This window comes from Oryzias latipes, chromosome 9 (assembly GCF_002234675.1).
Source record: "Oryzias latipes chromosome 9, ASM223467v1".
Lineage (NCBI taxonomy): Eukaryota > Metazoa > Chordata > Actinopteri > Beloniformes > Adrianichthyidae > Oryzias > Oryzias latipes.
Window position 1 is genome coordinate 12259428 of NC_019867.2, and position 20386 is coordinate 12279813.

Below are 20386 nucleotides of genomic sequence, written 5' to 3' on the forward strand. Positions count from 1 at the left end.
GTTGAAAATTATTTAAATTATTTTACCGTATTTTGGTAGACTTTAGGTAAATGTATTGAATTTCATTGTGAAGGGTTGTGTAAATGTTAAATTTCCTGGTTTCCGGTTCGAAAATTCCCTGAATCGGAGTCACTAATCACCTCCTATACCAGGAGCGCGAGGGGCGTGGCTTCAACTTTTAAGTGGGAATTCTCAGTTCAAAAAGCCGAAACGTCTCACAGCGTGAGAGTAAAGCACTCCTACTGCGGCTATTCCTCCAAAAGATGTGCTTTGTGCGCAAAGTAACGACTTATCTCAGTTAATTTGGAAAGAAAAGAAGCGAGTTTTGCAGCTGAGCCGAGGAAGTCTCAGAAAGACGAGAATCGGGTAGAAAGTCGTTGCTGACCGGAGCGGAGGACACCTTCACAAGACACAACCTCCATAACCGTCTCACCTGAGGCCGACAGCAGGATGTCCGTGGAGACTTACTCAGCGCTGGACGAGACCTCCCTGCGAGCCTTGGTTAGTAAACACAGCAGAGATTTATAAGTATATTTCTTTTCTTTTTAACATAATTGACCGAAACGTCTCTCTGTTTGGATCATATTTAGAAACTAACCCTTAAAGAGAACGAGTCTGTCATTGATTTCACAGTAACAACTACAGCATTGATTCTTCATTTGATCAGGTTTTTCTCATTGGATTTGCCTGCGCAACAGGCAGGTATGGGATCTGCACTGCATTAGGGTTAATCCTGATGCGCAATGCAAACACTCACTGCTTTATTTGCTCTGTCTGGACAGTAAATCCTCAGTGATAATCCAAAGGTGGTTGGAAAACCACCTTCCAATGTGTCCTTTGGGAGTCTGGGAAACACAGACCAGCCTTCCACTGATTAGTTATTTAATCCATATTGTGTTCCCTAAAAATGGGTCAATTTTTACCTGAAACAAGTTATTGAAGTGATCAAACCACTTCCATCTACTAATTTCCTATTTATATTCTCAGCTAAATTTACACAACAGCTGATTTGTATATAGCTTTAGTCATTTACTGATCCATAGTTATATTTTGTTATGTGTGAATGTTTCAGATCCTAGATATATCCTACTCTATCTTTACTTTATTTTATTTAACCTTTAATCTTTTTGGCATTCAGAGCAGACTGCAAAGTAAGAATCTCATTGTACAGCGAAACCCGTTTCCTTAGTGTGACAATTTGACAATAAACCCCTTTGACTTGGAGGATGTGATCTGCTCATTTAATTTAACATTTGTTTTTGCATAGCCTTCTAGAAGACACACAACAGGTTATAACAGGTTTAGCCAACAGCTGTTCCGTCAAAGTAAGACTGTGGTTTCACATAGAAAATGTTGGAGCAGATGATTTGACATCGAGCATGTAGGTGGAGGTTCTGTCATCGCTTGTGTCCGCATCATTCTGTGAGTCAGGATGGGGAAGCATCATGTCATCCTGTGCGACGGTGATTCAAACATCTGGAACTCAGACGCGTTTATGAGGAGCCATGAGCGGTCCGCGTCCTGTTTTCACATTTTTGAAGAGGATTTCTGTTTGAATCCCACTTTCACCTGCAGCAGCAGTATTTACTTTAGTTAAAATGTTTATAAAAATGACAAAGATTCATCTTTTTAGAACAATCCCTTGAAGGGAATGAACTGTTTTATTGGAGGAAAAAAATATGCTTGTCTTGTTTCACTTTCACTGTAACTATCAGGCTTTTATAAGTCCTGACTCGTCATTTTCAGCAGATTATCTCTGGAGGTAAAAATCCTGCAGAACATTTTGGTTCTTGCTCCTAAATATCTCCAAACCTGAAGTGCAGATCTGCTTATTCTGGATCTAAATGGTAGACTTTCAAACTTCATCCATTGTTTATCAGAAGCCGAAGCAAAAAAAACAATACAAAAAACAAAAACTGCACTTGTCCTCTCATAAATCACCAAACGGACAAGTGAGGTTGAACACGCTGGCTCCCAGCAGCAGTTTGTTTAGGGATAGGTCAGTTTGGGTGTTTATTACAGAGGAAATGCATGAAAATCTGGGAGATAAACTTCTAACTCTATGGTGACAGGTGTAATCATTAGCAGAAACCTGCATAGATTTACGTTTCTGCAAACCTCATCCTATTGTTTCTAGATAGCTGCTTTGCATCCTGTGTCGTGCAGGAAAATGCGTCCATTGTCTCCTGCTGTTGCACAGGAAAACAATGCATGACGTGTGTGGTGGAGTTGGGGTTTTATTTTCATGTGACACTCATCGTTCAGGACGCTGCAGGACAGGATTTGGACCGCAGAGAGGCTTGCTCTCCTCAGTCGTGACCACCGGCTGTGGGGGTCACTCGTATCCCACACTTCCATGAAAAGGCTGGCGAATCAACTCTGGGATGGAAACAAGCACACAGCCGAAGTTCACATGAGATTTGGATGAATGGCCAAGCGCTTCAGAAATAATGTATCCGTGTTTTCGGAGTCTGTTGAAGTTCTTTATCAGATTTTAGTCAAAGAGGATGGAGTTTCAGAGACAGTTTGGCTCCACTTTGCTGGTTTTAAAGTTAGTGGAAGGAGCTGCTGTAAAACAACCAGTTGGAGCAAAAGCTCCAAGCCCGCGTTGCGCTTAATGAACTTGACAGTCGGAAGGTCATATGCCGGTTTCTGCTAATCCCATTCTGTTCGAGGCCTACACACTCTTATGTTACCCCGTTAATCCTCTCCATGGCAACCAGGAAAGAGCACTTAAAAAAAAAAAATCTTGGCGGCCATAGTTATTTACATATTCATAAAAAAATAATCAGTCGATGTCCCAGTTCTTTGAAGAGGAGCAGAGAGGAAGTTAGTTGTGGGTCATGCGTTTCAATGGAGTGTCCGCCACCACTGAAGAAAAGCAAAAAGAACAAAGCTGGTGGGGCCTTTGAGGAAAAGGCCTCCTGGAAGTAATGACTGTAAATTATCAGCTGGTTTGGAGCTTGGAGGAGGAGGAGGAGGCGGTGTGTGGTTTTTATCATTTTCTCCACCCTTGGAATCGTCCCTGGGGCTTCTTGCGTGTCACTGTAAAGAACCTGTAAGACCAGTTGGATCTGCAGGTGTCGGCTGCCGTAACACAGGTGCATCAGCCTGCTGGCTAAGAATGAGACTGCTTTACTGTCTGTCAGCTTCCCTTCCAAGACCCACTCCCAACATGTTCCTGTTTTTCTCATGATGGAGAACATCAATAAAGAAAATTAAGATTAAAATTGCATGCCCTTGGAAAAAGCTTAACGTTGAGACGTAGAGCTCCCTGCACCGCTTCATTCCGATACATCCATTTGCAGACAAATAGATCCATGAACGTCTTCGTTTTCCCCGTCTCAGTTGGAATCTGACTCAAAAGTGTACGGTTGGACAGCTCCAATATTTTTGTTGCACCGGTGATGTTAGGTTGGGGTTGTGAGGGGCTGTAAGCTAGCAGGAGAGCGTGTTAACTGGTTGGATGACGGGAAGTGGGGGGGGGGCTGACTTACTTTGCGCCAACAGCCCACAACTCAGAGGTGAATTTCTAGTGAACTACTGCCGCTCTGCAGAAGCTACGTCCTAGGAAACAACACAGGGAATGCGGGAACGCTTTGAAAAGATGATTCGAGTGGGTCTTTAATTATTTCTAAATCCTGCAGGGTCGTTCCAAAACAAGGAAATGTGACATCTAGATCTGCAAAAAAACAAAAAAAAAACGTGTGTGGCATGAACTCTCATGCTCCATCCTCTTCTCCCTGGTGAACCAGAAGCATTCACACACAGGTTTAAAATACGCCAGTGGTCCAGCCTGGCTGATGAATGGGGCCCCTGGGTCTTTGTTTCATGGCTCTCCAGATCCCTTTGTGTATTGGCGACGGATCAGCCGTTACAGTTGGAGAGGAGAGGGGGGACAAATCCCCAGTTTCTCCTTACACCTCCGAGATGGGCAGACTCTTTATATTAGCAAGGGATTTATTGGAAAAAGGTTCCCTAAATATTAACGAGATTTGGAACGTTTTGTTAGTAAGGTTTTTTTTTCCATGAGGTCATCTATCATCAGAAATCTTTTTTTTCCCCCTTCATCCAAAGTTGACTCAAGAGTTTGAGGGAAAATTGCAGGTACAAGTTTTTGCACGCAGTGGAGCCTCCTCCCATTGCTCCATCGCTCCAGCCTCTCACAGTACTTATCAGTGATTGCAGCTTGTGGTTTGAGGTTTATGATCTTAACCGCTTCAAGCCTCTGTACACGATGTTCCTCGATGCTCTTCTCTTCTAGAAGAAGCTTCCCTTCAAACATCTGCAGTCGCTCTGCCTGTCATTTTGGCAGAGCGACACCAGCATTACTATTTTTGTTGAGGAAGTGAAGAAGAGGCTGCTTTTGAACGGCCTAACATTAAATGCGGCCTCAGTAAACACAGACTTGAGTTATCTACACTACTGCAGAAGTTCAGCTTCTGCAGTAGTGTTCATGTTCAAGTTCATGTCAGGCAATTATTAGCGAGAGCATCAGGAAGTGCAGATAAAAGAAACTCCGGTCTGAATTCTTTTTTTTTTTATATTAGTCCTTTTTAAATAATGAAACAAGGAATAAACCTTTGGAGGGATCTTAACTTTTCATTAGAGCCAATTGTTGATGCGAAACAATCATTCTATCAGACAGAAAAACACAGAATTTTAAAATCCAAGTTTGAAAAATTGCCCCAAACTGGGCTTATTTTCTTTCAATGTAACCATGAAAGAAAGCAGTTCATTGATCTGTCTCAGTTAACTCATTGTAAACAGCATTCAGGAGAAATATAAGCCACACTGACTGATATAGGATTTACATATGTGACTGTTGTGTAATATCATTTTCATACCAGATCTGCACTGAGTATTTTGATCTATCATTGGATCTATTATAAAATATGAAATCTAACTTAGTAAATTTTTTTATTTTCATAAAAAACACAACACCCATTAGGGCTTTAAAAATATAAAATTTTGAATTTTTGGTTTTTAGGAAAATGTGTCGGCGCATACATTTAATTTGTTTATTGTTGTTTTTAGGGCTGCACGATATGAGGAAAACTCGCGATATGCGATATTTAAGATTAATATTGCGATAACGGTATAATTTGCGGTATATAAACAAATAACAAAATAAACAAAAAAATCATTCCCATTTCATTGCAACAGTTTAAAAATTATACTCCAAATGACCCTTGTTGACATAGGAGACAAACATCTAACATAATAGGCCTCCATCCGATTGGTCAACAAGGTGAAGGCGTCCATCGGATTGGTCAAATGCATAAAGGGATTTATTTGATTCGTTAAATGCTTCAAGCTGCCTTAAGGTTGTATTAACACATTTAAGGTTTACGATTTATTGCGATTTTCACTGTCTTTTGCAATATGCATATTGCAGAGCTGGATATTGCGATAACGATAAATTTGCGGTATATTGTGCAGGCCTAGTTGTTTTATTCAGTCTCTCAAGTCATTTATTGATGTTCCACTAGGTTTAAAATATTGTGATTTACCCAAAAATCTTATTTATCATCGTTAAAACAATTCCGTTTGACTTGGATTCTCTTTTCTTTTTCACAACTTTTATTTGTTATAATCATGATAGGGGAGGCGGGAGCATAATAAATTGCTGCTTAAAGTCATCAGGTTCCCTCAAAGTGCTGTTAGTGTTCTCAGGCAAGCCAGAAATAAGTCAAAACATCAGCTGTTGTGAGCGGTTCTCCGTGATGGAGAGGCTGAACAAATGAAAACCATATATTTTCAGACGTCCAGCTAAAGGTCGCTCCGTCTTTGTGCCTGGTCAGATGTGAACTGGCGCTGTGGCGTTTGTGTGTGTGCTAAGCGATCCAGCAGAGTTGTCTGTCTGTCTGAGCCATTGCTCTTCCTATAGTGGAAAAGGTCTGGATAAGGGATTGATGGTGAGATTTTCTCCTTTGGCCCACACCACCTGATAATTCTGAGATGGATTGCAAAGTGAAATCCTTCCCCTGAGTTTAATGCTTTCATTTTTTTAAATTAATTATTTAGAATTTGTTCAGCTGTTTCTACTACAGAATGCCTCCTGGCGACTTTTTGTGTTGGATTTAGTGACAAGAAGAGTCTTGAGTTTTCTCACTAGATCAAGTGTGGTGTCATTTCACATCAATTATCCTCTTTTGGATGACTGGTTCGGGTGTGTCTTTGTTTTTAGAGCAAAGCTCCTCGGGTTTGCTTGTTCAGTTTGAGAAATGCTTTCAGTTTGTCAATCATAAACAACTGGAAAAAGATCTTGAGTGAAGGTTTACCAGATAAACAGTCTCAGAACCGAGCTTTTTCAGAGCTGACTCCCTCAGGAGAGTCATTTCCTGAAGTCTTTTAAACATCATCAGGCGGATGTTGATGTTTAGCTTCCAGCTCACTGCCGTTAACATCAGGGCATTCTTCAGTCTTATCTATCAGATCAGTCTAATTTATGGGACTTGAGCCTTTATTTATTCATTTTTTGACTCTTCCCTGGTTAAACAGGACGCTGCTCACATGGAGCCAAAGCTCCATCGTTACACTGAAAAACTATCCTTCTTTGGTAGAAAAAAAGACAAAATAAAAGATGTTTTTTCTCTTTGTTATAGGTAAAAATTTCCACCTGTGGAATTGGTAGAATTTGTCTTGCTAAGATTTATTAGAATAAGTTGTCCTGGACTTTTAAGACTAAATTAAATTCTATAATTACCTGTAAATGCTCATATTTGGGTATATTGCTTTGGTAATTGAAAATATGTCCCACTCTGATGAAAATCCAGTTTTTTTAAAAAGATTTTGTGTCATTTTTCTCATGATGGAAGACATATCTAAAGAAAATTGAGCTTTAAATTGTATTTCTATATTCAAATCATGATGAATCAGGAGCTGATGGAAAAAGCTTGTAGGTGTGATGAAGAAGGTACTACGGCGTGCTCCGCTCCATTCTGATGCATCCACTTGCAGACATGTTGATAGAGTCACATACGTCTTTGTTTTCCTCGTCAGAGCTGGTATCTGGCTTCAACTGTACGGCTGGATAGCTCCAATATTGCCCTCCATTTTTGTTTTACCGATACTTTGAAGTTGGAGTTGTGAGGGACTGTAAGCTAGCGGGAGAGAGTGTAAACAAACGGAGGATAGGAAGTGGGGGCAGGCTCACTTTGCACCAACAGTCGCGCCTACTCAGAGATGAATTTTGGATAAACTGCTGCCGCTCTTCAGAAACTATGTCATAGAAAACAATACAGGTTTTTTGCCTTTGCATAAAAACTGCAAGATCATAATTAAAAGGCCACTGGGAATGCTTTTACAATAGATGAGCCAATTAAAACTTACCCTGAATCAACTGTGTGTGTGTGTTTTTTTAATAGGACCACTTACCTTTTACAAATAATAAAACATTTGCTTAAAAATATTATGTGAAGTAAAAAACAATTTTTTCCCCCAAGAAAGATAATGCTTAAAATACGATTATTTCAAGATCAACTAACTTAAGATATTCATGATTTATTGTCATTAAATCTCACAAAAAAGTTACTAGTTAGTTAATTTTTCTTTATATTAAGTGTAATAAGATATGTAAACTAAAAGCTAGACAAAATACTCAGAGATTTTGTGTTTTTGTAGTGTTTTGATGCCTCATAGTTTCTCAGGGCTACATGAGGGTTTTGGATCCACTTCTGTTCACATGGGCAGCTCTCTTAAGCATGATGGACTCCTCCTGACCCGCGTGCTTTCTTCCCGTGGTTCTTCTTTCTGTCTGCTACCTCAACTGTAAGGGAAATGCTCATTTCAAAAGCCTGCTCCCTGTCTGAACATCCTTTTTTTTTCTGATTTGTTGCAGCAGCACTTGCAGAGTGCCAATGCACTCCTCACACACTCTTAGGTATTCCCTCATCTCTTCATCCCAGACAATAAATCATCTGAGCGCTCTCAGTTCGGGTTTAATTCTTTGTTAATTTTTCCACGGAGAGGTGACCGAAACTCCCTCCTCTTAGAAACCAGGTGCTCTATGCCTCGAAGGTCTCTCATATATCTTGATGATCATGTTCCTTTTTTTAATGCACGTGTGTGCCAGACCAACTGTACACATGCAATGTTTTCTTCAGACTCTGGGAAATGATTTACAGGAGATTCTGGCTCAGAGGAAAGCAATGAAAGGATTTCAGGTTCATAAAAGCATTTATGAATGTTGCCCCTCTTTCAGTCTGTCTTGATTGTTTGTGTCTGCAGCAGTCAGGCTTCCTCAGCAGATGTTAATCTATTTCTGCTCTGCTGTAAGGAGTGGCTTCTGTTGCCTTAAAAGGAAAAAGTAACTTGTGGGATTGACACAAGTGGGTTTGAAACATCGATCCGATCTGCATCCCGGTGACCCTCCGCTCTGGAAATGATTCGCTCATGTGGAAAATCTCAGCACCTGACGTCTCCCCAGAAAGCAAACACGCTCGTATGAGTCGCGTCTGACATGTTGGTCCGTTCAGAGTAGAAATCCTTAAGGAAAACAGCAAATGCAGGCTCACCCAGTGGGAGTCAAAGGGTCAGGCCATAGCTTGAGAGGTCATTGTGCTCCCAGACAAAGAGGGTGTGGGAAGGTCAAGTTAGAGGTCCTCCACAAACCAGGTCCTGAACTTTTGACTTTTAGTGCCCAACGGAACAGCAGCCTGAAATAAATCAAGTAGAATGAAGTATGCTACATTTAAATGTGTCTTTATGGCTTTTATCTACCCTAAAGTCCCGCTCTGGTCATCTTTTGTTCTATTTTAAGATGGTGGCTTGCTGTTGTAGCTTCTACGTCACACCTGCAACCTTTTTCCAACCACATTTTTTCGTCTGCTCCTGTTGTAAAGCGATTTGAATAAAGAAATGCTCAGAAATACAATTTTAAGCTTAATTCTCTGTATATATGTCCTCCATTAGGAGAAAAATGCTACAAGAACACGTTTAAACCCCTATTTTCAGAGTGGGTCTTTAGAGATTGTCTTTTTTTATATTTAATGATAAAAATATATAAATGAAACAAACAGCTGTGATGAAACGCAGCTCATGAAGGGCTGATGATCACTTCAGGTTTTCTTATCTGATTTCATCCATTTCCCCAAAATCCTTATTTTTGATTTAATATTAGGTTTAAATTTAATTAATTTATATAAAACTTTAATACACTTAAAAGTCCTTTTTGAAAACTAACTTCCCGTAGATATGAGTTAAAAAAAAAAACAGTGATCAGAAGATGATTTTGATCAATTGAAACTGTTAGTTCCTTTATTAAAAACTAGCAGCAAAGTGATTTGTCTGTTGCTGAGAAACAACAGCTTTCTTTAAAGAAAATCAGTCTATGGATCAAATGATTAAACAATTTTTTTATATCCAGCAAAAATTTAATATCTAAAACTTAATGGTTTGTTTAGTGATGGTCAGAAGGCCTTTTTACGTGGTTTCTCATTGGGAGTAATGGTCATTTTGAAAGAACTTCGTGTTCCTTGTTAGATATGGAAGAACTTCACTTGAGCATAAATGTAAGTCGTCATAAATGTAAGAAACTTCTGAAGATGTTTGAAATCATTCCTGAGGAGACCGTCTCTGCTGACTCAGCTCTTAAGTCATGACTTGTCTTTTTAAATAGGAATTGCAGTTGAACAGCTTGCACATGAGCAGTGGTTTGTCAAATACTATTACAGTTTCACAAAAAGAAAACTTCAGATCCTGTATCTCTGTTGCCGTTGTGCTTTAGTATGCTCTGTAAATCAGGGCAGAAGGCTGAACAGAGTATTTCAGACAAATCTGTGCTTGTAGACTGTTTGCTTTGCTTCCTCCTATATAGGTGAGGGGCCAGTTTCCCTTTTATTCTTGGTTTTAAACATAATCCTGTTTCCGTGCCGCTCGTGGTGCTGGGAGCACTTGCTGTAATGGAAAACCTAACTTCCATTAGCTCCATAAATGTCAACCACCTTGAAAATCGTAATAATAATGATAATAAAACGCTCTTTGTATGTCTGGGACATAAAAATAAGGAGACCCTTTCACATTTGAATGTGTATTTTTTTTCTGAAAGCTGCAGATGTGGGTGTTTTCTCCCCTCAGGAGTGCGTCACCAGCTGGTTGGTGTTACTGGTAAACTGTGACTGAGTCTTTAATTGGGCTTGATTGATTGAGTTTCTTCAGATAGTTGTTTTTCTTTTTTGTGGTTTCCCCTTCCATAGGTCTCCGTTTTGCAAGAGTGAACTCAAAGCCAGTGCAAGCCTTTGCACGCCCTTGAAACATTGAAACACTTGCATCTCGTGTAGGAAACAGTTCTTGGGTAATCATTTTCTAATGAAATGCTTATCATTGCTTTCGATCTGAATGAGAGCCGCTGAGCCAGTGGCACTTCTTTACCTCCCCATCCAGTTTGTGGATGTGAAGATGGCTGCTGTTAACAGGTGTGACCGCAGCCATCAGAAATGCTCCCATTTCAGCCGTCCAGACTGCTTGATGACTGCTCTCCGGCAGTCATTAAAGGCGCTGACAGCTCAGCGACGTCTTTACAATTAGACCTGTGTAAAACATATCAGCAATGCTTCATTTCTGACTCACCTGTGCAGCACAGGCTTTCTGTCTGACTCAAACAGCTGTTCTCCACCTCAGCGATGACATTTTGAATACAGTTGGAGAACCAGAGGTCAGGTAAAAAAAAGAAAAAAAAAGACATGAGTAGTTGGTTGTAAGGTGACGCATCTAACTGCTGTGATGCTCGGTTTCCACACAGACAGGCTGGACTTTGTGTCTGCATGAGCGTGTGCTGGTGTCTTCAGCTATTTAATGGTAATTCTGCTTTGCTTGGCAGGCGTCCATGTTGAAGGTGTGTTTTGTTTGCGTGGGTTGCACCTCTCATCAGTTTCCTGTACAGATTTATTACCTGGCCTCGTTTTCCTCTCCCCTGATTCGCAAGTGAAAAGGTCTGTGTTGTGGCCCTGGATCAGCTGGTCAAATTCAAAGTTTGCAACCAATCCGAGCAAAAGCATGTCACCCTCTGCTGCTGACTGGCTGATTTAAACGGCGCCCGAGTCACATGATTCAGTAGAGGTCAAGTGAAAGTGCTGCCAACTTTACTGAGAACCTTTTTTCTATTTCCAGTCATCACACCAGGAAGTTAATTCTCTTTGATGTTGCAACAGTTTAAGATTTCTTCTCAGTTTACATCTCAGTTGGGATTTTGCTGTATGTTTAAACCAGCACACACAGCACACGCATGATCCTATGGCAACGTCATGAGCCTCCAAGCTGTTCTGGTCTCAGTGATGGAAAAATAAATCTGTCTGTCGTAAAATTTGGCAGTGAAAGTAAAATAGAACTTGGGATCGCGTCATGACATTTACTCAGCACTGAGCTTGACGGTGTGGTGACAGACGGCTCTCCTGAGTGTTTGCTCAGCATGACTGACTGTGTCTGGCTGTGTCTCCTCATTTAAAACAAAAAAAGAAGTTATTTCCCTCTACTTTCTTCTGCTTCTTTAATGTCAATTTTTTTTGCCACCGTTACTCCCAGCTGTCTTATCGTCTCCTCTGGACAGGATTCAAACCCGGCTCCTGATTGCTCCACTTTACCATAGTTTTCTCTTTGTTAGTCAGCAGGAATGCGAGGAATGACCTGCACACAGCCTGGCCCTTTCCCACCCAGCTCGTATTTGCCCATTTTTAGGCATATCCAAACGTGGATTCCTTTTATTTTTCTTTCTTTCCTCAGTGTCATCCACGACTCTCATTACACCCCCCCCTTTTCTTCTCGTCTATTATTTTTCCAGTCCTCTCAGAGCTCTTCCTCATCTTAACTATTCTTTTCAGTCAGCTCAGCACTCACAGTGCCCACAAATTACAGTATACATAAGAATCCCTCTGAGCCCGCGTAGTTCCAGCTGCATACTTTGTCAAACCACAGCCAGGCCTCAAAACTCCAAGCCCTCTTCATTTCTTGTGACAGCCTCCTCCTCCCCATCCTTCTGTCTGTGTCCGACCACGAGGCACATCAGCTCCTCTTTCAGCCCGACGGCACGCAGGGCTTCAGTTTAACGTCTACATCATGTAGGCGGCAGCTCACAAACAGCGGTTTGTGTCACTCATTTCTGCACGTGCTGACAGGTTCAAACTGTTGACCGGAGCAGAAGAGTTCTCTCTGCGGAACAGAAGAGGGCTCCCTTCGCCCAGCTGTGCTCCGAGCTGTCACTACCTTTGAACGTGTGCGGCTTGTGCTTCTATACAGTCTCTAATTACTCTGGAGGGGGGGGATAAGCGCGGCTTTTATCTTGAGCGGCCTTTCAGCTGTCTGAGAAGCAAAAACACCTAAATAATGGGTTTACCCAGAGAACTGAGCACCGGCTGTTGATGTTTCTCATCCTCACCTCTTTGCTCAGTTACCTGCCTTTGCTCAAACCTGGTGATCGTTTTATAAATGACCTCTCCGTCCTCCATTCGTGTTTCCGTATCACATCTCTAGCAGTAAGAAAAAGAGTGAAAATTACCTAAGAAAACTGCCTCACTTCATGCTTGATTTGCAAGCTGAGGAAGAACAGTTGTTCCTTTGAAGAAAACCTAATTACAGAAAGTAAAAGACCCAGTTTATTATCTTGTAGATGTTGAACATATGAATGATCTGTGTACAAATGTACAATTATTTTCTAATCACTCGGATGAAACTATGATCTAGAAACCCACTCGGATGAAAATTGTGTTTTTAACATGTTCTTGTATCATTTTTCGGATGATGCAGGACAAGTACATATATATATAGAGAGAGAGAGCGAGAGGAGTAAGCTAAAAAGTGCATTTCTTAGTATTTCTTTATTCAAGTTGCTGTAAATCGGGAGCACCCAAAAATGTTTTTAATGAACTTACAGGTACAGGTTTTTTGATTTTGGTAAAAACAGCATAATCATAATTAAAAGACGCCTGGGAACGCTCTAAAAAAAAAATGATCGGAGTGCGACTTTAAGTGACCAAAACGTCTGCATAGATCCTGCAAAGTTCATCGAGTGATTTGCGCTCACACATTGTTCATGTTTGTCTTCATGGTGCAGCTGGATGGAACGGTGGATCTGGACGAGAGGCACCTCATCCGTTCAGCCATCAGAGAACTGAGGAGGAGGGAGATTGAGGACCTGGAGGCGTCTCTGGCCAGCAAAAGATTTCGACCCACGCGCCTTAATCCACAGGAAGATAAAGAGAACCTGCACAGGTGGAGCCACACACACATATAGAAGTGTTTGGGGGACAATGTTCCATAAATCAAATGAAGTGGAGATGCTAAGGAAACACAAAATCCAGATGCACCATTCCTGAACTCCTGGAGGACAAATCCCTTAAAGGACAGCTGCGTGCAACTTTCCGTTATCAATCTTCTGTTTTTTATATTTGAAAATATATTTTCCCCCATTAACTCCTCTTGAAAATAGCCATCGTAGTGATGAAATGGTTTATGGACTTTTCTTAGCCTTTTCTATATTTTACCACTTTTTAAACAACTCCCAATCAGCAAAGATGAACTGATAGCATTGCTGTAATGCTGAGCTCCTGCTTAGTGCACGCAAATCTTTGCTGTCAAACACTTTAAAAACAGAACTAACATTAATTTAAAAGATAAAATTTACTTTTTCATACAGTTTTGTTAGTATAATTTATAAATGGAGAGCTGAGCTGCAATTGTGAAAGCAAAGCCCAACTTTTTTATGAAGATGGGAAGATTCTGAACCCTTCCCTTTTCTAGAGCAGATTCCCCTTCACCCTCAGGTGACGTGATTTACAAAAATGGAAGATGCTTAACCAAAGCACACCCTCTGTTGCACATGCAATGCATGCATTTCTACGCTGAAAGTTGCATTAGGCCTTCAGCGTTGGAAACTGTTGCTCACATTAGGGGTGTTTTTGTTATCGAGGTTTCACTCTAGCATCAGTAAAGGAAACGTTTTCTGTTTTGTCCTTGATGGTGCCATGAAACGACTCTCATTGTCTCTGCCTTCCAGTTCAGAATCGAACGAGAACTTGGACACCCTGTCTGAACAACTGCAGTCAATCCAGGATATAGATGAACTAACAAAAATGGTAAATATTAAAATGCACATAGTTGCATCAACCATAGAAAAAAAAAAATCTTTTTTTTTTTCATTTGGTATAATCACTTTGTAGCTCCGCTCTTCCAGCAAGTATGAGGAGCGGAAAATGATTCGAGCGTCCATCAGACGGATCCGGGACCAGCAGCTTCAAGGTGAAATGTTCCCTTCCATTCAATCGGGCACAGCTCGTCTAACAGAGATTAAACTTTATAACAGTAAATAAGACATGTATAAGTGTACCAGGGCAGAAAACCATTACCATTGAATCCTTTTTTTACTGAACCATTTTTGCTTATCAGTCTCACTTAAGTTAATAAGCTGTAAACTGAAATATTTAAGCATACACATGATAAAAGATAAAGCAGAGCCATTTTGCCATCAGGACGGCTTGTAAACCCTGATATAGGTTGTTAAAAAAAACTTTCAGCTCATTATAGATTAGATTTTGAAAGAAAAACCTAGATTTTTTTACTTTACTTTAGTGTGTTGACCATAAAAAACGTGTTTTCACCTTTTATAGCTATTACCACCTCTGCACCTACAATGCTGGATCAGATATAACATTCTTGCCATTACTTAGCGCTGTCTGTTCTGGGTGAGGCGTCTATCATTCTGCAGTCTTGTAATGCATCAGCTGTGTAAAAAACTTTTTTTTTAACCCTCACACTTGAGGCTGTTTGTTAGATGTGTTCTTGCTGTAAACATAAATCCTTTCCCTTATGTCTCTATGTATTTTAGGACAAACAGAACGTGATATAACCTCTGATCGCCACTTGGAGCCTGAGAGTGTGGAGTCCCAGAGCAGCAAGGGGACCAGGGTGAGAATATCACAGTTTATTTTTAAGCTGATCCTTAAAACTGAGAAAAATAAAATAAAACACTTGTGTTCATATTTGCTTCTGCTGACAAAAAGAATCAAGGTACAGACCAATTTTTTTTTTACTTTTACAAACATCTGTAACTGCTGTGGTTTGCCTGCTCCCACAGTAAGAATGTAGAAAACAACAACACTGTTTTTTTTTTGAGTTATGACTGCGGCCTTACTCTGCAAACGCACACAGCAACAAAACACGGGCCTCTGTAGCCACAAAGTCAGGAATGTGTGTTGTTTTCCAGCCCCCATGCAGGTTTCTCCAAAAATGAGCAGAAAGATTTGCTTTGACACTGGTGTTTAGTGAAGGCAGTAAATAGTTGTTGTCAGGGGAAATGTCACACAGATCCTTCCACATGTGTCTGAACCCTTCTTCAATGGCTTTGTTCACATCTTTCACAGTTGCCCTCTAGCGGCTGTTTGGCAGATAACTACTGTCTTGTGCAAAGACATTAGGTATTATTGTGTGGGTTTTTTATGAGACAGATGTTATCTTATCTGCTATTTTCCCCTTTTGTTTTCTTTTCTGATGAATTCATCTAGTAGACATGACTCTGCTAAGGAAAATGGGTTCATTTTTTCTGTGCTCAGTCACTGTAGTTGTCGTCTGCATTGTGACGCGTTTTAGTAAAGTAAGAAATTTTATCAATTGTGAGGATGAACCAGAAGAAGATTTCCAGGCCAACATGATTGGAAAGAGTTTCATTGGTCTAAAGATATTTTACATCCATACAACGGAGTTTTGGGGTCACTAAAACAAATTAAAAAAAAATGTATGAGAATAAAGTTGTAAAATTATAAGAAAAAAGTTTTAAAGGAAAAATGTTAAAAATCTATGAGAAAAGTTGTAATTTTGGTTATATAAGCCTCCATTCACATTACCCAACCTCCATCCACAATCATCTTCTGAAGAATCCTGCAAATGCTTTTCAATGTCCTGATGCTTATAATAAAACAAAAATACTTATTTCCTTATTTATGACACCAATGCTGAAGTGACCGCTCACAATGCAGGAGCCTAGGTTCTTTTGTTTTACTTTTTCCCCCATAATATCACAACCTAATTTTCTTAATTTTTTATTTTTATGGAGGCACTAATGCTCCGTTGTAGATCCAAATATTGTCATATTTCTTGAATATTTCTTTAATTTTTAGTTTCAGCTAAAACGTTGGTGCATCCCTGATCAATTATTGTTACACTTATTTAAAAACCAGCAAGTTTCCCACACTAGTGGCCCAGTAAATGGATAAAACGACAGAGCGTAGAGTACCATTGTTGTCGCAGCTTTTATTCTTCTCAGGATGTCGGCCAAACAGGATGACACACTCAAGCCACTCTGCCTCCTCTTGGAGTAGGACGACTGAATCACACTGTGGTTGGGATCTTTGGCCCCCAGCTGTGGCCTACTAATCTTGTCTATGCTGGAATGGGGATGTGGCCAAAAACAACATCAGCTGGCAGCAGCGGGGGCTCCCTGCTCTCACATCAGAGCGGTGGATCTCTTTGAGCTCCTTTTCATTTTTCCTCTGGATGATGGTGGTCCTCGATAGCCCTCCACATCAGACAGACACAGCAGAAGCATGCATGATGGTTGCAGACGGTTTTACTCACTAGATAAATGAGGCAATTGAGATAAAACTAAAGGCATGCATTTTGATACTGAAAGTCCCAACCCAATCATCTTTTGATCTATTGTAAAAGTTTTCTCAGTGGTCTTTTATTCATGACTCTGCTGTTTTTATGCTAAAGTAAAAAAAAAAGTTTTCTAGGTCATATGTTCTGAAGAACAACAGTACTTCTTCAGTAATTGGCGGAACTGTTGGCGCGGAGTAAGCCTGCCCTGACTTCCCATTATCCCTTTGTTTACACTCTCTCCACTATCCCCAAGCTAACATTAGCAGTGCAACAAAAATGGTGAGCAGTAGTGAAGCTATCCAGCTGTACAGTTTAGAGCCAGATACCAGATCGGACAAGGAAAACGAAGACGTTAATTACGGCTGCACGATATGAGGAAAACTTGCGATATTAGTGATTAATATTGTGATAACGATATAATTTGCGGTACATAAACAACAAAAATATCATTGCCTCATTTTATTATAATTAAAAAATTATACTCCAAATGACCCTCGTCGACTTAGGAGGCAAACATCTAACATAATAGGGCTCCATCTGATTGGTCAACAACGTGAAGGGGTCCATCCAAATGGTCAAATGAATAAAGGGATTTATTTAAATTGTTAAATGCTTGAAGTTGCCATAAGATGGTTTTAGCACATCAAAGGTAACCATTTATTGCAATTTTCGCTGTCTTTTGCAATATGGATATTGCTCAGCTTGATATTGCGATAACGATAAAGTTGCGGTATATTGTGCAGGCATAACGTTAATGGATCTATTTGTATGCAAGTGGATATATTAGAATGGAAGGGTGCAGCTTGTGGCCCACCCATTGTAGCCTCTACATCACAAGAAGAAGCTTTTTCCAACTGATTTTTTTTTCATCTGCTCCTGATTCACAATGATTAGAATAGAGAAATAATCAGAAATGCAATTTTATGCTTAATTTTCTTTATATATGTCCTCCATCATGAGAAAAACGTTACAAGAATGTGTTAAAAACTCCAAAAAAAACTATTTTCATCGAAGTGTGTTCTTAAATGAAATTTACTTCAGAGAAACCTTCTGCTCTTTTGGAGTAACTCAAGTTGTTGCAGCACCTAAGTGAATTTCTGTTTATTTATGGGTACGAAAGCAGCAGAAGTAAAAGGTCAAAACAGATGTATAATGTGTTTGTAGTTAATGTGTCAGCCAGGAAATCTATTAACCTGTAAAGAGGTGTGTGTTTGTGTGAGAAAGTAAAGATAATGAGTGAGAGCGAGTGTGATGGGGGTCAGATGCCTCTGGAGACAGAATGGGAGGGAGGGGAAGTCGAGGGAGTGGCCTGTTGGTATTGTGTGTGTGTGTGTGTGGTGTTTGTGGTGGCGCGAACGTTTTGTGTGTGAATGTGTATGATGTGGCTGAGGGAGTAAGGCGGCTGCAGAGCGGATGTCCTGACTCTGAGAGGGTAGCTACTGAGAGAGGAAGAGGGACAGTCTGTCTATTGAAGAAGGAGGTAAATGTTCCTCTGGTTTTCCAGCTGCTCCATCTCACAGATCACTTGCTACTGTTTATTTTTTTCTAAATTCTCTTTTCTTCATTGAAAAGTTTTTTTTCCTTCCGATTCTGCGCTTGTTTTTTGGCGTTTTGGAAAATGGGATGTCCTCACCTCTGTTTACATTTCAGGTTTGTGTACATAAAGGTTTATTGCTTTTTGGCTTTTATGATTCAAGCAAGGTAGTTAGTTACCTGTCTAAGGAAAGCATACGGCTCTATCTTCTGCAACAAACAGAAGATAGAGGGTAAAGCTTGCTGCTTACATTTTAATTTTAATTCATTGAGTCTGGATATTTGGATGCTGCCAAGCAGAGCTCAGGTAGGCTTCTGTTGGGCGCCTGTGCTGCCGCTAAACATTTCTGTTTAGCCGTGTATATGACTGAAAGGTCCTATCTGCACTTTTCTTTCCTTCCTTTCTTTTTAAATCTTTTTTTTTTTCTTTTCTTTTAAAGTAAATTTTATGTTGATTATTTCTATGATGTATTGTGATTTTAATGCATTTTTCTGTTTTGTGAAGCACCTTGAATTACTTTGTGTACAAATTGTGCTATACAAATAAATTTGCCTTGCCTTGCCTTGCCTTATGTTGCAAGAAGTGACCTATAAAAAAGAGCTGCTTAACCCCCTAAAACCAGGACTAGCTTTGGCAACAATTAGGGTTTAGCCGAGTTTAAAGTGTGCGGTGGGAAGAAGAAACAGCAGGAGAAGAAAAGAAAGAAAGACCAGAGAGCAAGGTTAGATAGGTATCTGATGATTTAGCAGAAAGTGGGACGAGAAGCCATGGGTCTCCTCAGTCCAGACTACGTGGGATTTCAAGATGATTGCTACCGTTTCGCAATTATTGGAGCCGTGCCGGGTTCGTGGTTCCTTGGGCTGCTGTAATGGAAAGTGAGCCACAGGGTTTAGAGTCTTCTCCTCCACGTGCCGGCATGGCAGAGTCTCAAATGCTCTGGCTTCAGCAGTGGTGCTATAATTGAAGACTGATGTAAAATGTGGGCCTCCTCAGTAGACCGATGTGGACTTGATCCCAGGTGTCTGCACCTCAGAGGAATCCCGCTGGCCCATGCTGCTCTGAGGTTAGGAGAGGATGGTCTGACACAAATGGACCAGATGTGACAAGTCCTTCATGTGTTGGAGAGGTGGGATAGTCCTGACTGCTGGGGCCAGAGGGAAGCCGCTAATGACAGCGTGGCGTTCAGTGGCAGGTCATCTTGTCTTGTCTCCATTACAATTTCCACTCTATCTTCCTGCTTCACAGTGAGAAGTGTGTTCCCTGTGGTTTACTGCGGATCCTGAAATGACAACTGCCTCTTGTGAAGCCAAGAATGGGGGGCCTGGTGAGGAAAGGACTCTTTAATTGAGTTTAAGGCTCAAACCCAATTAGATCCCCCTGTGACTCTTCGATTAAGTGACTGCACTGATGTGTCGGATATTTCACTATTGTTTCCTCTCCCCTTTGTTTGTGTTCTCCAACACACCAGACACTTTAATGACTCTTTAAAGGAGCTTTCGGTTTAATTACTGTGTCCCTCTGTGGTGTGGCACAATATCCTGGTGACATTTACAGTTTTCTTGAAGAAGTCAAGGAGACATTTTTATCACCTCCGAGTCTGCGGTTGTTTTTCTGCTCCTTTCGCAAAAGGCGCACAGTGGAAAAATTGACAAACGTGGATTTAAATAGCATTTCAGCTCCCCTTCTGCAGGCTAATGTTTCCTGGAGGATTTGAGCTCAAAAAATGTTTGCCCCGACATTAAAAATAAATGATGTGACCGATTTAATCACAGTTCTGAACCTGAGCTGCACATTCCTCTCTTCTGTTTATGCTGCTGTCTCCTGCAGTAGTGTCTGATTACGTTTTCTTCTCGGCGATTGAGCTGCTCTGACCTGTAATCTGCTCAAGGTGGGGAGAGTCCGAGCCAGCAGAGCAGAGAACCTTCACTTCTTTTACTTGTATTCAAATTTAGCCAGATGAACATCTCAGCTCTGATCACCCTCATCTGACCCATTGATTGAAGGTCTTTTTGAAGACGTATGAGCCTCATCCGTCATGACACCCGTCTCTTGTCTGGGATTGTTTACACTGGTAACTGTGATTGTGAAATGTTGTTCTGTGGCTGGGTGTGGAGTTTTCTTTTCTTGCCTGAAAGGGTTTGTATGTGTTGCCAAAAGCATTTTTGGAATAATAGACCTTAAATTAGGCAAAGCTCTTCTTAGTGTGGTTTTTCAGGATCCACCTACACTTGGATCTTTTCTCTCTTGGACTTTTCTTGACCCAGA

General features: G+C 40.7%; 1 protein-coding gene across 7 annotated transcripts in view; it reads left to right on the forward strand.

The window, feature by feature from the left end:
* Positions 1–145: 145 nt before the first annotated feature.
* Positions 146–20386, forward strand: part of LOC101173151 (smoothelin) — a 43460-nt gene continuing 23219 nt past the window's right edge. For 2 of the 7 annotated variants that reach the window (XM_011479127.3, XM_011479129.3), the window contains exons 1-5: positions 153–501; positions 13049–13206; positions 13991–14069; positions 14154–14232; positions 14819–14898. In XM_011479127.3, coding sequence (XP_011477429.1) covers positions 451–501; positions 13049–13206; positions 13991–14069; positions 14154–14232; positions 14819–14898 — 447 coding nt within the window. In that variant the 5' untranslated portion in view covers positions 153–450. Of the gene's footprint in view, positions 502–13048; positions 13207–13990; positions 14070–14153; positions 14233–14818; positions 14899–17851; positions 18068–18117; positions 18238–20386 lie in introns of those variants that run through there. The other 5 variants (XM_011479128.3, XM_011479133.3, XM_023958432.1 and 2 more) reach the window with 4 other exon arrangements.